Source organism: Scomber japonicus, chromosome 5 (genome assembly GCF_027409825.1).
Source record: "Scomber japonicus isolate fScoJap1 chromosome 5, fScoJap1.pri, whole genome shotgun sequence".
NCBI classification, from domain to species: domain Eukaryota; kingdom Metazoa; phylum Chordata; class Actinopteri; order Scombriformes; family Scombridae; genus Scomber; species Scomber japonicus.
This window is the reverse complement of record NC_070582.1, coordinates 8,982,742-8,996,094: the sequence shown is the minus strand read 5'-3', so window position 1 is coordinate 8,996,094 and position 13,353 is coordinate 8,982,742. Positions and strand designations below refer to the sequence as shown.

The 13,353-nt window shown below is 39.6% G+C and overlaps 1 protein-coding gene across 1 annotated transcript in view; it reads left to right on the top strand.

Annotated features, from left to right (window-relative positions):
* The window catches only part of LOC128358504 (unconventional myosin-IXAb-like), a 117,958-nt gene extending 105,427 nt beyond the window's left edge, over positions 1-12,531 (top strand). Inside the window, exons 34-45 of the mRNA XM_053318815.1 lie at positions 1,191-1,252; positions 1,998-2,190; positions 3,060-3,188; positions 3,302-3,407; positions 3,749-3,880; positions 5,029-5,152; positions 6,346-6,399; positions 7,659-7,679; positions 7,970-8,090; positions 8,145-8,244; positions 9,276-9,418; positions 10,849-12,531. Of these exons, the coding sequence (XP_053174790.1) occupies positions 1,191-1,252; positions 1,998-2,190; positions 3,060-3,188; positions 3,302-3,407; positions 3,749-3,880; positions 5,029-5,152; positions 6,346-6,399; positions 7,659-7,679; positions 7,970-8,090; positions 8,145-8,244; positions 9,276-9,418; positions 10,849-11,237 (1,574 nt within the window). The 3' untranslated portion in view covers positions 11,238-12,531. The remainder of the gene's footprint in view (positions 1-1,190; positions 1,253-1,997; positions 2,191-3,059; positions 3,189-3,301; positions 3,408-3,748; positions 3,881-5,028; positions 5,153-6,345; positions 6,400-7,658; positions 7,680-7,969; positions 8,091-8,144; positions 8,245-9,275; positions 9,419-10,848) is intronic.
* Positions 12,532-13,353: the final 822 nt, after the last annotated feature.

Below are 13,353 nucleotides of genomic sequence, written 5' to 3'. Positions count from 1 at the left end.
TTGAAGGCAGCATTTTTACATCAAGGTTCACCTGAAGTTTTGTACCTTTTAACAGAAAATAAATCAACATTATAAGAGTATAAAAATAACAGAAAATAACAAAAAGCATGATATGTCCTCATTAAGATTTAGAATGAAGGTGCTACAGATAGTTTAGATGGTTTGTGGTGGCCGTATAATGAAGACTATCTGGAGGTTTTACTGATATTAAGCATCAAAGTGAAATGACTGGAAACAGAATTAAGCAGCACCTCTATTTATAGACTTTATTGATGACGTGTCTTGTGGAGTACACAAAGCCAGTTAAACTCGAGAAAGGAATATTTTATCAACTTTTATTAGCAATCTGTGCTTGAAGGTCTATTTAATTAATTTGCTTACTATTTTCATGACATTTTATTTTCACATATCCAAATTCCTAAGCAAAAAGTCATACATTTTAGAGCTGACTTTCCACATTAATCACATTAATCAATACATTCCTTCTATGTCTGAATGTACAAACAAAAAGTTGATGTTTTATGGCAAAAACATGAACAAACCAAGAAGAAATGCACTTTTCTTGAACTGGAAAATCTTATTAAAATAAGTCATAGAAGTCATGGAAAATATTCAAAGACCTTTGCCTTGTTGTAAAAACATTTAAAGATACTTTCTCTTAGTTTCACCTCAAGCATTTTTTTTCTTTTGCCCTTTTGTGTTTTGGGCTAAAAACATGCTGTAAAGATGTGAAAGTCTTCCCAGTATTACACACACGTACAGATATACACACCACCAGCAGTTCCTAATGTTCTCCTAACTCACTTACCCAGAGGCACTCAAATCTATGCATGTAGTTTTTATTTCCACCCACACAGCACATTACACCCACTCCTACTCTCCTCACACAGACACACGCGCTACACGTCCGCACACACAAACTCACTCGTCCTGCCTCTCTGAGTGTCAGAAAAATTAGATTAAACCTCCCGCTCCTTTCATAAATCTATCTTCTATCTAGTTATAAGCTCCATATGCACAATTCTGACGGTGGTTCAAAGAGAGAGAGAGAGAGAGAGAGAGCGAGAGAGAGAGAGCAACCCTGTGCCACCTCAACGTTTACCCGACTCTCTGAAGTCGTGACTGGCTGCAGGTTGTGCGGAGGTTGTTGAGATGTCATCGGTCTGATTGTGTGGTTCTGCTCTGTTTAGTGTGCCGCTACGCCTGCCACAGGAAGTGCTGCTCCAAGATGACCACAAAGTGCAGTAAAAAGGTAAGTGGAGATTTGTCTTTTGTTATTTTCAGGGGTTTTTATGTTTCAAAGGTGTAATGATTCATTAGAGAAAGCAATGAATAATGAATATATATGATAATGATATATCAAACAGTTAAGACAGTAATCAAAGCAATCATTAGATTCTTACTTTATAACTTGGTGTCATATTACAGAGCAGAAAATTACAGCTTGTCTGAAATTATTGTATTTTTAGAGTGATTCTGCTTTTGGTTATATATGTGAAGATGTGTAGACTGTGTGTCACACCTTGTTTTTCTATTGTGTTACCTTTTCATATTTTTGGAACAGAGAGAGAGAAGGTTAAGTAAAAAGAGGTTAAAGATTAGATTAATATATTAAAAAGACAAAAGAAAAGTAAATAAGATGAAATTTAATAAAAGCTGGAGTAAAGTTAGGTTAAGAAAGAGATTAAATGTATAATATAATTTAAATGTATAATATAAAACTGAATGATAATAATAAAATGGTGTAAAATAAAGTAGATAAAATAAAAAAACGATTAAACATCAAAAACACAATCAAATCAAATAAAAAGACTATAAACTCAAGTCAGCCTTTATTTATATACCACACATCACAAATTAACCTCAGGAAGAGCTAAAGAGGAAGGATTGCTCTTCCAGGAAGGACAGACATTAAATTACAGTATGGACAAACAAGATGACAAGATTATAGATTATAGATTACAACTTGATGTTTTTTGTGCGTCTGTCTCTTAAAGTACGATCCGGAGCTGTCGTCTCGGCAGTTTGGTGTGGAGCTTTCCCGTCTGACCAGCGAGGAGCGCACAGTGCCGCAGCTGGTGGAGAAACTCATCAACTACATCGAGATGCACGGACTCTACACCGAGGGGATCTACAGGAAGTCAGGCTCCACCAATAAGATCAAAGAACTCCGTCAGGGGCTGGACACAGGTGAGACTTACATCAGCTCTAAAGCAAGCAAAAATGAATCATTAATGTTTTATTTTACCTTTGAAAACATTATTACATTTCACATTTTCCTCGTTAATTCATTTATAAGGATTTGATATATGATGTAGAGACATTTAATATCATTAGTTGTGGTCAGAGTTAATGACCTCACACAAACTGAGCCTTACTACTGGAATAAAGTTAGAGCCACTCTTTCGTTTGAGGGACTTTAAAGTTCCTAATACTGATTTTTTTAAAGTATGATTTAATTTGTGTGTAATGACTGCTTCATGTGACTGACTTGTCAATGGTGGAGAGTGACATTTGAGGTACTTGTACTTACTTCAGTTATATATGTATTACAGACTGAAATTCTAAAAGAAAATACAAGCATTAGAGAAAAGTCTAAAAAAAAAAAAAAAAATCTAAATGTATGTAGCAGAACTTAGTTTTTTCCTCTTCCCTCTCCCATTAATCATCTCATGATCCCTCAGTTCTATCTAGTGACCCTTTGTAGGGGCCCAACCCCTACATTGGGAACCACTAAACAGGGTCCTACTAATTATTTTGTGCAAAAAGAGAGTACTTTTACTTTAAATGCTTTGAGTAAATTTAGCTGATAAAATGTCTGTTCTCTTACTTATATGGGGGTTTTAAATGTAGGACTTTTATTATTTTACATTGTGGTACTGATACTTTTACTTAAGTTAAATATTGGGGCACTTGTAAGTGTGCGCTTATTGTGTAATTAGAGAAAAAAATGAAAAATAATTAAAAAGTGAAAGAAAAAAAATAACACATATTTCAGTCAAAAAACAGAGAGAGGGAAGGCGAGTTTTCTTTGCTTGAACAAGATCTCTCTCTTCCAGATGTGAACACCGTGAACCTGGACGACTACAACATCCACGTCATCGCCAGTGTGCTCAAACAGTGGCTCCGAGACCTTCCTAGTCCTCTCATGACCTTTGAGCTGTACGAGGAATTTCTTAGAGCCATGGGTAAGCTCATCATTAGCCCCTTTCAGACTACTACTCTTTACTTCTCATCAGTCCCTCAGCTGGGAGTCAGTTTCAGACTCTGTGATTAGATAACGTCTGTGTTTTATTTTCAGGTCAACCAGATAAGCGGGAGGTGATCCGAGGGGTGTATTCTGTGATCGACCAGCTCAGCAGGACACACCTCAGCACGCTGGAGCGCCTCATCTTCCATCTGGTCAGGTGAGAGATGAGATGAGCATTAACACCAGCAGCAACGCTCACAGGAAGCCCATTTGTGTCTGAAAATTACATTTTGAAACAAGATCTGGGAGCCAGTGTCAGTTTTTTTTTAAATCTTAGAAAAAGTGGTTTCAGATTCTCTCTCTCTCTCTCTGTCTCTCTGTCTCTCTCTCTCTCTCTCTCCCTCTCTCTCTATCTCTCCATCTCTCCTTTTCTCCTCACTGGTTATCAAACACATCAGATTAGCCGTCACATGTCATCCTCTCAGTGTTATGTTTGGATATCGTTCTCTGTGAAAATCAACAACAGGATTAACAGGATTATGTTGTGGTTTGTTGCAGGATCGCCCTGCAAGAGGAGACAAACAGGATGTCAGCCAACGCCCTCGCCATCGTGTTCGCTCCCTGCATCCTCCGCTGCCCCGACACCATCGACCCGCTGCAGAGCGTCCAAGACATCAGCAAGACCACAGCGTACGTCCATCCTCCTTAAACATCCCAAATGAACTCTTTGAATCACCTGATAGAGGTTCATTAACAAGATAACAGTCTGCAGCTGAAGTTTTATGAGCTTAGTGAATTGAATAGAAAAGTCTCATTTTACAGTAAAGATTTTGTTTTTTTGTTTTTGTTTTTATCCACCTAATTTCTTCTTGAAGGCATCACACCCATGTCTGTTGCAACATTGGAATAACATGTCGAAGTCTAAACCAATATTAACCATGTAGGGAATGAAAAAGCAGATGTTTTGATCCTGTGACTGTATTAAGTGGTCTAACAGATGGTTAGGGTTAGGGTTAGTTTAAAGAGTGTGTACAGTGGCCAGTAAGGACAAAATTTGAGCACTATTAAAGTTTGAAATCTTTTAAATATGAACATAAAACTGGCTTGGCACAAACTTATTGATTTCTCTACTAAAGATGAACCCCCAATGTTCACAAACTGGCTGAGAGTCAATGATGAAAAAGGAAACCACACATTAATTAAGTGCTGTTAACTGAGCTAAAATTAAATAATAATGATGTTATTAGTCAGCTTCATCTAGTTAGTCAGCTAGGTGAGTTATAGTCTTCTTCTTCTTCTTCTTCTTCTTCTTCTTCTTCTTCTTCTTCTTCTTCTTCTTCTTCTTCTTCTTCTTCTTCTTCTTCTTCTTCTTCTTCTTCTTCTTCTTCTTCTTCTTCTTCTTCTTCTTCTTCTTCTTCTTCTTCTTCTTCTTCTCTGCCTTTATTGGTGCAGATCCTGTAGCTCAGAGGAATAGTGTGAAGCTATAGATAACACTGTATCACATCACCCACGTTTGCATGCATGATGCAAAAAAAAACAGGAACCCACTCTTTAATAACTGCTCCATAGAGGTGCTATGAATCAAAAACACTCCACAGGGAACCTTTAAATAGGCTCAGCCCTTACTTACCTTTCCTGATGTCTTCCCCAACTCTCCTATTGGCTCCTGAGCCAGGAAGCCCACACCTATCACACAAGCAGCAGGCAGAGAAGAAGAGATATCACACTTCTAAATATTATTTTTCACACCAACTGTCACTTGATTTCAGGCTGAGATACTACAGTATGCTTTTCTATTTCTGTTTTAAATGGATTTCTCCTCTCTCCTCATACTGTAGGTGTGTGGAGCTGATCATCAACGAGCAGATGAGCAAGTACAAAGCTCGCCTGAAGGACATCAACAGTCTGGAGTTTGCAGAGAGCAAAGCGAAGAGCAGACTGACCTCCATCAGGAGATCCATGGTAAGAACAGATGGCAGCTGCTGCTAATAAACGGAGTTACATAATCATGACACACATTATGTATTATCATTGCAAAGATATTAGTATGAATATTCCTTATTGCCTGTCATGAAGGTGGATGTTTACTCGTTCCTCTCACTCATCATTTAATGGTGACACTTTTCAGCTCGATGAGCAGCTGGCATGGTTTTCACACGGCCATGACAGGAGGTCATTCCTCTGTGTTTCTTTACATCTTTCATCAACAGATTTTGCTGTTTGTGTTTTTTGTCACACAAGCAGAAAGCTGACAAAAAAAGGCACAGACTCAAAAGGGTTATAGCTTAAAAAGTGGCACAGCATTGCTCAGAAAAAGACATTAGTTATATATTTGGCTTTAATAAAAATCACAGGCTGAATATCTTTGCAAGCTGCACATTAACAAGCAGTATAATTTAACTTTGCTGACTAATACCTTTTATTATCTGTTATTAATGCATGTTCCTACTCTTATTTTCTGTTTGGTTAAAGTCAGATGTTAAGCTCTGAGTCTCAGGGGCTCCCAACATCAATTTTATTTTATTAGATAAAAACAAAAAAGCATGAATACAGAACTAAATATAAGAGAAACAGCTGACCAAAAATCTGAAGTAGCTCAATGCTACAGACTCATTTGCAAAATATGAGTTAAAGATTATATCGGATAATGGAAACGTCACTAAACTTATTCTTTAAATGAATTAATAAAATCACCAGTAATAAGAACAGTGTTGCAATGAAAGAAAGATATCCCCCTAATCAACACAAATCTTAAAAATGCAGCTGAAACACCATCAAATTAAAAGACCTTAATATGATTCTTCTAGTACTTTACAAAAATGACTTTCAAATGCAGAGAAAATAGAGAGAGCAGGAGTGACTTACAACCCACTGAGATAGTAGTTTTTGTTTAAACTCTGCTTTAATGTCCAGCAGCCAGCCTGAAAACAGCTATGACTAGATCTGGACAAGGATTTAATGAAGATGCTGTGATCCTTAAGGAGCATCAGTGTCACAAACAGTAATCAGAAAGTTGCTGCTAATTCATGAGTGACTCCAAAATCCTCCTGAATTTCTACAACAAGGATCCAGCTGTAACTAGACTTTACCTTCACCACTCCCTGACCCTAATTTGTCCTTCCTTCCTTCCTTCCTTCCTCCTCCTCCTCTTTCAGAAACCCGTACTAATTGCTGTTAGGTTTATGAGCATAACCCGCACTGCCACCCCGGTATGTATGCCCCTCTCACTCCATGTACCACCCACCACCACCAGTCCTGTCCTGTCCTGTCCTGTCCGTCAGTCGACTTGCTCCGTCCGCTCATGATATTTGTCACGTCCAGTCACAGTGCTTGTCACGTCTGTCCGTCTGAAAGCTGGTTGTCTTTCAGGTGTCTGTCTGTGTTGTTTTTATCACTGTTTTGTTAGAAGTTAATCAGCTGACTGATGTGTTGCTGAGCAGCACAGTCACACATTGACATTGTTAAAATGTTAGTATTCGTACTTAAACCAAGTGGGAACTGTTACCGAAGCAAATGAAGTTTGTTAAAGTTTAACATCTAAATCTGCTCTTAAACCCATATTTAGGTCATGCAGGTAAAGTTATGGCGCTAAAGGTGTAAATAGATACGTTAGATAGTTATGTTTCTGGATGATGTCTGCTTCGAGTTGAAAATGTGCTTTGCTTATTGTCGCTTCACTTTTGTTTGATACCACAAGGCTGTTTGCTCTTTAAACTCACCTTAAATCTGAGGTTAAGGTGTGTACATGATTTGTAATATCACAACGAGTTTGGAGCAAATGGACGTTCAGTATGCAGCTTATACAAGTGTGATGTAGACACTTGAAGGCTCCAGTGTACACACATGAGAAATGATGGACTTGACTCGGACTCGTGACTCAAGACGGACGTTAGACTGACAATTTGACTCTCAATTCAACTTGTGAGCTGCCTGTTCAGCACTAGATAACATCAGCTAGACGCTATTTATTAGCATGTTATTTAGTTCAATACATTTTAGTAGTAAATAAAAGAGCTAGAAATCAAAGCACTTAGATTTCAGTGTTTTTAAGCAATAATTCATTTCTAGCATTACTTAACTGACCTAAAGTAAACCTGCACTTTCAGATATGTCATAATGTAGATCTGTTGTTTGTGTAAAGTTAATTTCTAACTCATTTCAACAGTGGCGTCATTGCTTTGTTTGCTAAGTTAAAACTAGCTAACAATGTAGCTTGTTGATTAAAATGATAACATTATTAAAGAGGTCAGTGGAACCGTTCCTGTGGGACTAGTAGAGATCCTTTTTCCTTTTTCTGGTGGCTGAAATTAGGCAAGTCAGTGTATTTTAATTTTTTTTCAGTGTAGCAGTGCAGCTAGCTTAGTTTGTGTTTGATTAATGTTTGTTTGTGGTGAACGCTCAGAGAGACTTTATCTCCACTGACGGCTCTTTGCTTTTTGTTTCTGCTTCATGACTTATAAACATGCAGCCTAACTCAGCTAAGCTTAAGGTAATGCCTACCTGTGAGTTTGTGTGGGTGTGTGTGTGTGTGTGTAGCAGGCTGCGTGTGTGTGTGTGCTTACTCTAGCAGATATATATATCATAGTTTCTTAGCAGTGTCGTGAACTGTGGTCAGTACATCTCTGTATGATCAGTATCTTGTGAAAACATCCAGCAGTGTGTCTCCAAAGTCTGTGCTCCATCTCTGTCTGTCAGCAACAAACTCACTGCTCACTGCTCACTGCTCCGCCTCTTCCTCATCAGCACTGTGTGATTCTGTGTGTGTGTGTGAATTTTCAGAGCAAAAGCCGCGTTCGGCAAAGCAGCACCAATACGCCCTCGCCTCCTCACAGTCCTAAGACGCCCCCTGTGGTAGATGGAGAGAGTGCAGGAGGAGGTGGAGGTGGAGGAGGAGGCGAAGGTGGAGGAGGTGGAGGAGGTGGTGAAGGAGGAGGAGGAAGAGGAGGAGGAGGAGAGGATACAGCAGAGCCCGGACTGAGCGAGCAGCAGCAGCTGGCGATGCAGCAGGAGGAGCGAATCCTCACCGAGCAAATTGAGAGTCTGCAGAAAGAGAAGTATGATGTTCATGTAGATGGACTTTTCAGAGAATCACACATAGTATTAAAAGCATAAACTACACCTGTACCAATGTGTTTCCTTTAAAGATTAACTATCTTTGAAAGATAAGGTTGGTGAATTTCTGTATTCTTCTGTAATCTCATGTTCAGAGCCAAACCAACAATGGAGATATTACTGAGAAGGCCCATAAAACTGAATATACTGTTTCAATGTAAGAATTAGGTATGTCTCCGAAGCCTGATATATCTTATCTCTCTCTCTCTGCCATCGACCTTCATTTTTATTACGACCTCTTGACTTCATACAAAAGTTTATTAACAATGTAGTGCAAAGTCGAGAGGTTGTGATATGGAGCACAACAAGCTAAACAGGGCTGCGTTCCTGCACATGCTCAGTGCCGTCAGTCTTACACTGAACTACTCAAAGGAAACATGATCTATTTTATTAGTTTTTGGAGTCATTTCTAAACAAAGTACAAAGTTTTTTTTGTTTTGTTTTTTACAGCAATGGAGGTCTATGGCAGAGAGGAATAAGTATCGCTTATTCCTCTCTGCCATAGACCTCCATTGCTGTAAAAAAAAGGCTTTGGATACATATTAAATACTTAATAGAGTAAAACAGTTCATTGTTAGTTTGGGATCTGTACATGAGATATGTTGACAATAAGAAAAATGTAGAAAATCACCACCATATTCTTGTCCAGTTTAAAAATGAAAACATGAATCTGAACCATTCATTTTCCATCTCTGTTGGTGAGATAATAACTGACATGTTACTCACTAAACCTGCTCACAAATCATGGCTCCACATAAAATTACTCAATCTCTAATATCAGCTGGTGGCTCTAAAGTAATGACTGACTACTTGTATGGTTAAGCCTGTTAAACAGATCAGCTTGTCATCAAGACAAAATTCAGTATTATTATACTCATCATTTGTTGTTGGTAAAGTAGGAAGTTTAATTTATTCTGAGTCGTGTGTGTGTGTGTGTGTGTGTGTGTGTGTGTGTGTGTGTGTGTGTCGACAGGGAGGAGCTGACGTACGAGATGTTGATCTTGGAGCCGCGGGCGTCGGACGATGAGACTCCCGAATCTGAAGCCTCCATCGGCACAGCAGACAGCTCTGAGAATATCACCATGGAGACGGAGGGAGCCACCCCCGACTCCTCTGGTGAGTTATTTGGAGTCAACAACTCTTTGCTGTGATCGTTACTGTGGTAGACTGAAAACTGTTAGCATCATTTATAATCACAGTCATAAGGGACATTATAGCTTTTATTGCACGCTATAATTCTATTACTTTGAGTTAATTAAGGAAATAGTTTAATTGTAGCAGATACAGTCTGTTAATCATTCTGCGAGACATTATATGACAGTATTTTCATAACCTGGTTATAATGAAATAGTTACTGTAAATGCTCACATTGAAGGAAGGTTAACTGACTGTGTGCAATGTATTTACACATATAAAAATAGTTAATGATTAATAAAGACAGCTTCCCTGTTACACATGATAGTACAGTAACTAATATAATTATGATTATTTTTATATATATAAAGCGGTTCAAAAATCATTACAAAATAAAAGCACAATGATTGATTGTCTTTATTAGTGCAAAAACAGAAAAGGCTAATTAATATACAGTATGTTATAGTAAAATAGAATATACAGGTATCAGTATGTTAATCATTGAATTATAGGTTCAAAACAGGAATTTCAAAACAGGATTTGTCATCCTGATTTTCCAAATTGCTGTGTTGGTCTATTCTGTGTACTTAACATTTATTGCATGCTTGTCTGTCCTAGAAGAGGGATCCATCCTTTTTTTGATGAAAATTCTGCCACCCCCCCCCCCCCCCCCCCCCCCCCCCCCGTTAAAAATATTTTTTCTTATTTAAAACCAAAGTCTAAAGAACAGTGCTCTACAGATTTTAAAGCACAGTGAGGCACGTTTATGACATTGGGTTTTATAAGTGAAATTACCTTGATTTAGACTTTTAAATCTGTTGGTTAAATAAAACCTGAGTGCCACTTTAATCATAGAAGAGTCATAAGAAAGCAAAGTATATGTAAATGTTGGAAAAAATCAAGTACAAAAGGTGAAATACTGGTGCATTATAGGCAAATTCAGGTCTGCATTGAGGCCAAAGGGCTCAAATATGTCTCTCTTCAAAGCAGTGAGCTGGAAAATGCCAAGAAAACACCTCTTCATTGTTAGCAAGTACTTAGCTTTCTTAGTAAAATAAAGAAATGTATCTAATCATACAATTTTCCACCGAATCAGTAGAACAAGAAATATACTCTAGATGAAGGATGATTCATTAAATAAGCTAATACATAAAAGTTAAGCAAATGTCTTATAGTTGATAGTATGTATTAGAAGTAAAAGTAAATATTCATGACCCATTTTTAAAGATCTACATTACAGAAGGAATGAATGGGCGGACTGAGAAGTGCTATGGTCAGAAGGTACGGAGAGATATAGAAGAACACATTTTTTTTTTTGTTCTTTTCATTTGATTTGTTGACATTAACAACATTTTGGAATATTCTCACTTTTAACTCATCTGTGTGTCGTTGCTGCTGCTCTCTCTCCACAGATCGCAGCGGCACTTATCGCTCCAGAATGTCGGATGCTAAGGGCAGACGAGCTCTACGCCGCCAGCCTGACTCCCAGGACTCAGCGGACTCCACCTCCACCATGTCCTCCTACTACCCCTCATCCTCTTTCTCCTCCAACGCCTCTGGCTCTCCGTCCCCTCACTACCGCTTCCGCTCCTCCTCCTCCGGTCCCCTGCTCACCTCCTGCGGCTTGGGGACCCCTCTGACAGAGGCGGAGGGGGGGCAAAAATCCGGTAAGACCCGTCACAGGCTCAGGCTGAGCCGCAGCTCACCACGAGAGCCCTCGGGGGGCCACCGGAGGGAGCCGGACTTCAGCTCGGCGCCACAGCAGCTGGTTCTGTACGGCAGCAACGAGTTCATGGTGTGATGCTGAGGAGGGAAGGAACGCCAGCCTGCCGCCCCGTCCAAGCTCAGAGGTGGGCGTGTGAGACGGGGAGGAGGGAGAGTCTGGGATTGAACGAGGCTGGTCACGGGGCGAAGGTTCGTGCCCAGTGTCGCCTGCTGCCCCTCCTCAGTGCCCACACCCCTCCTCCCCCTGGTCCAGTCAAAAAAGCAGAGAGCTAAAAGAGGACACGACTGGATGTTACACAGAGGGACAAAAACGACAGACGGTCAAAGGCAGAGAGAGCTAGAGCAGAGCGACAAAGTGAAAAGACGTGGTTGGCCATGTGTGTTGACCTTTGACCTTTGCCCTCTGAACTGAATGCTGTTTGACCCCTGCTGGAGCACCAGGGGTCCGCTAGAGGAGAGAGAGAAGAAGAAGAAGAAGAAGAAGAAGAAGAAGAAGGGAAGGACAGGTGATGAGACGCAGAAAAAAAACCCCACACCTGCAAAGCCAAATCTATAGTGCCCCATCTTTACTTTTTAGCATGTGGGCAGGTGGTTGAAGCCACTCAGAAGAAATGTAGCCATACTGACTGAACTGGCGGACATTTTGTCTGTAACCAGCGCCAAGCTAAGTCTGCTTTTCACGTTTACACGGGACACACCAGCCAAGAGGCTGCATGCTTCTCCATTACACTTTTTCCTACGCCAGTTTAAAGAGACTGTACAAATATATGTTACATCTGTATGTTACATATTATTATTATTATTATTATTAATTATTATAATTATTATAATTATGTTACAGAGGAAAAAAGTGTATATAGAAAGAAACTCCAGTGCTGCTCCGGGGTCGTTCCTTGTTATTTCCTGTCGTCTATTTTGCAAAGTGAAGTGTGTGGGATCCAGGTTCCACTTCTGTTTCTGTGCTGGTTTCCTGTCCTTCTGGATTTTTTTTTTCTCTCTTTTCCTATTTCACAATGAACAGAGCCAGTTTTGGGTGAGAAATAATAGAAAGAAAAAGCTGTCACGTGTTCTTGACCTGAGGTGTCAAATGTCAATCAGCCATAAGTGTATTCATGTCTTCTTCTTTTCCCAGCTTGCGTCCGCTCTTCCCTGCAAGCTTTCCTTTCGCCTTCTGTTTTCTTCACATACATCAGTGTTACGATGTCAGGACTTGAATTTTCTTTTTTTTATGATATTATTGCTGTATTATAGATGTTGCTATTGAAATCAAAGATGTCATGTTTTTGTTGTCAATATTATTATAATTTCACGGTTTGTTTTTGTTTAAATGAAAGCCATTTTTCTTTCCAGTCTGTGTGTGTGTATGTATGTGTGTGTGTGTGTGTGTGTGCATGCCTCAATGAATGAATGAATGGATTCCTGCCACTGTATCAGCTCACACTTTGTGCACATTTAGTCTTCTGTGCACACACACATACGCACAAGTGTTCCCCCCACAAATGTTCCTCTTTTAAAGGCCCTTAAAAAAAGTCTTCAGAGGCCATCAAGTGACACTAAAAACTACTCTTTCACACCTGTGGGGGAAACTCTTGCAACTCCACCTACACACTCTCACTCAACTCAAACCGTCCACGTCGTCCTCTGAGCCATCCAAAACTCTTCTTCTCTCTTCTTTCCCATAATAACAGCTCTTCCATCCTCTTCTCTCCCGGCTCTGGCTGTGAAAAGTAGCATTTAATCAAAAATTGCAAAGTAGCAACTAACTACTAACTCAGACCGTCCATGTGTTTGCATACTCTTACCCCCTTCCTGTCTGTCTGTCTGTCTGTCTGTCTGTCTGTCCATACAGTATCCAAGCAGTCGGTGTAATATTCAGTTTTATGGGCCTTCTCAGTAGCTAAACAGCAATGATGTCTCCGCACTATAAACTGCAATATCTCTCCTCGCTTTCCTGCGCTTGTTGAACAGATTAACTTTTTTTTTTGCTCCGATCTTACCACAACACAATCAGTGTTAATCAACTTTTCCCTCAAAGCTCAGTGAAGACTTAACGCAGGTGCGGAGACTTGCAGCACACACTGTAGACCTGTTTTAAGAGAAGAAGAAGAAGATAAAATAAGAATAAACAGTTATGGAGGTGAGCTGAAAAGGACAAAAGCTGATATTTGATAGGACGATATTTGTACATGTCT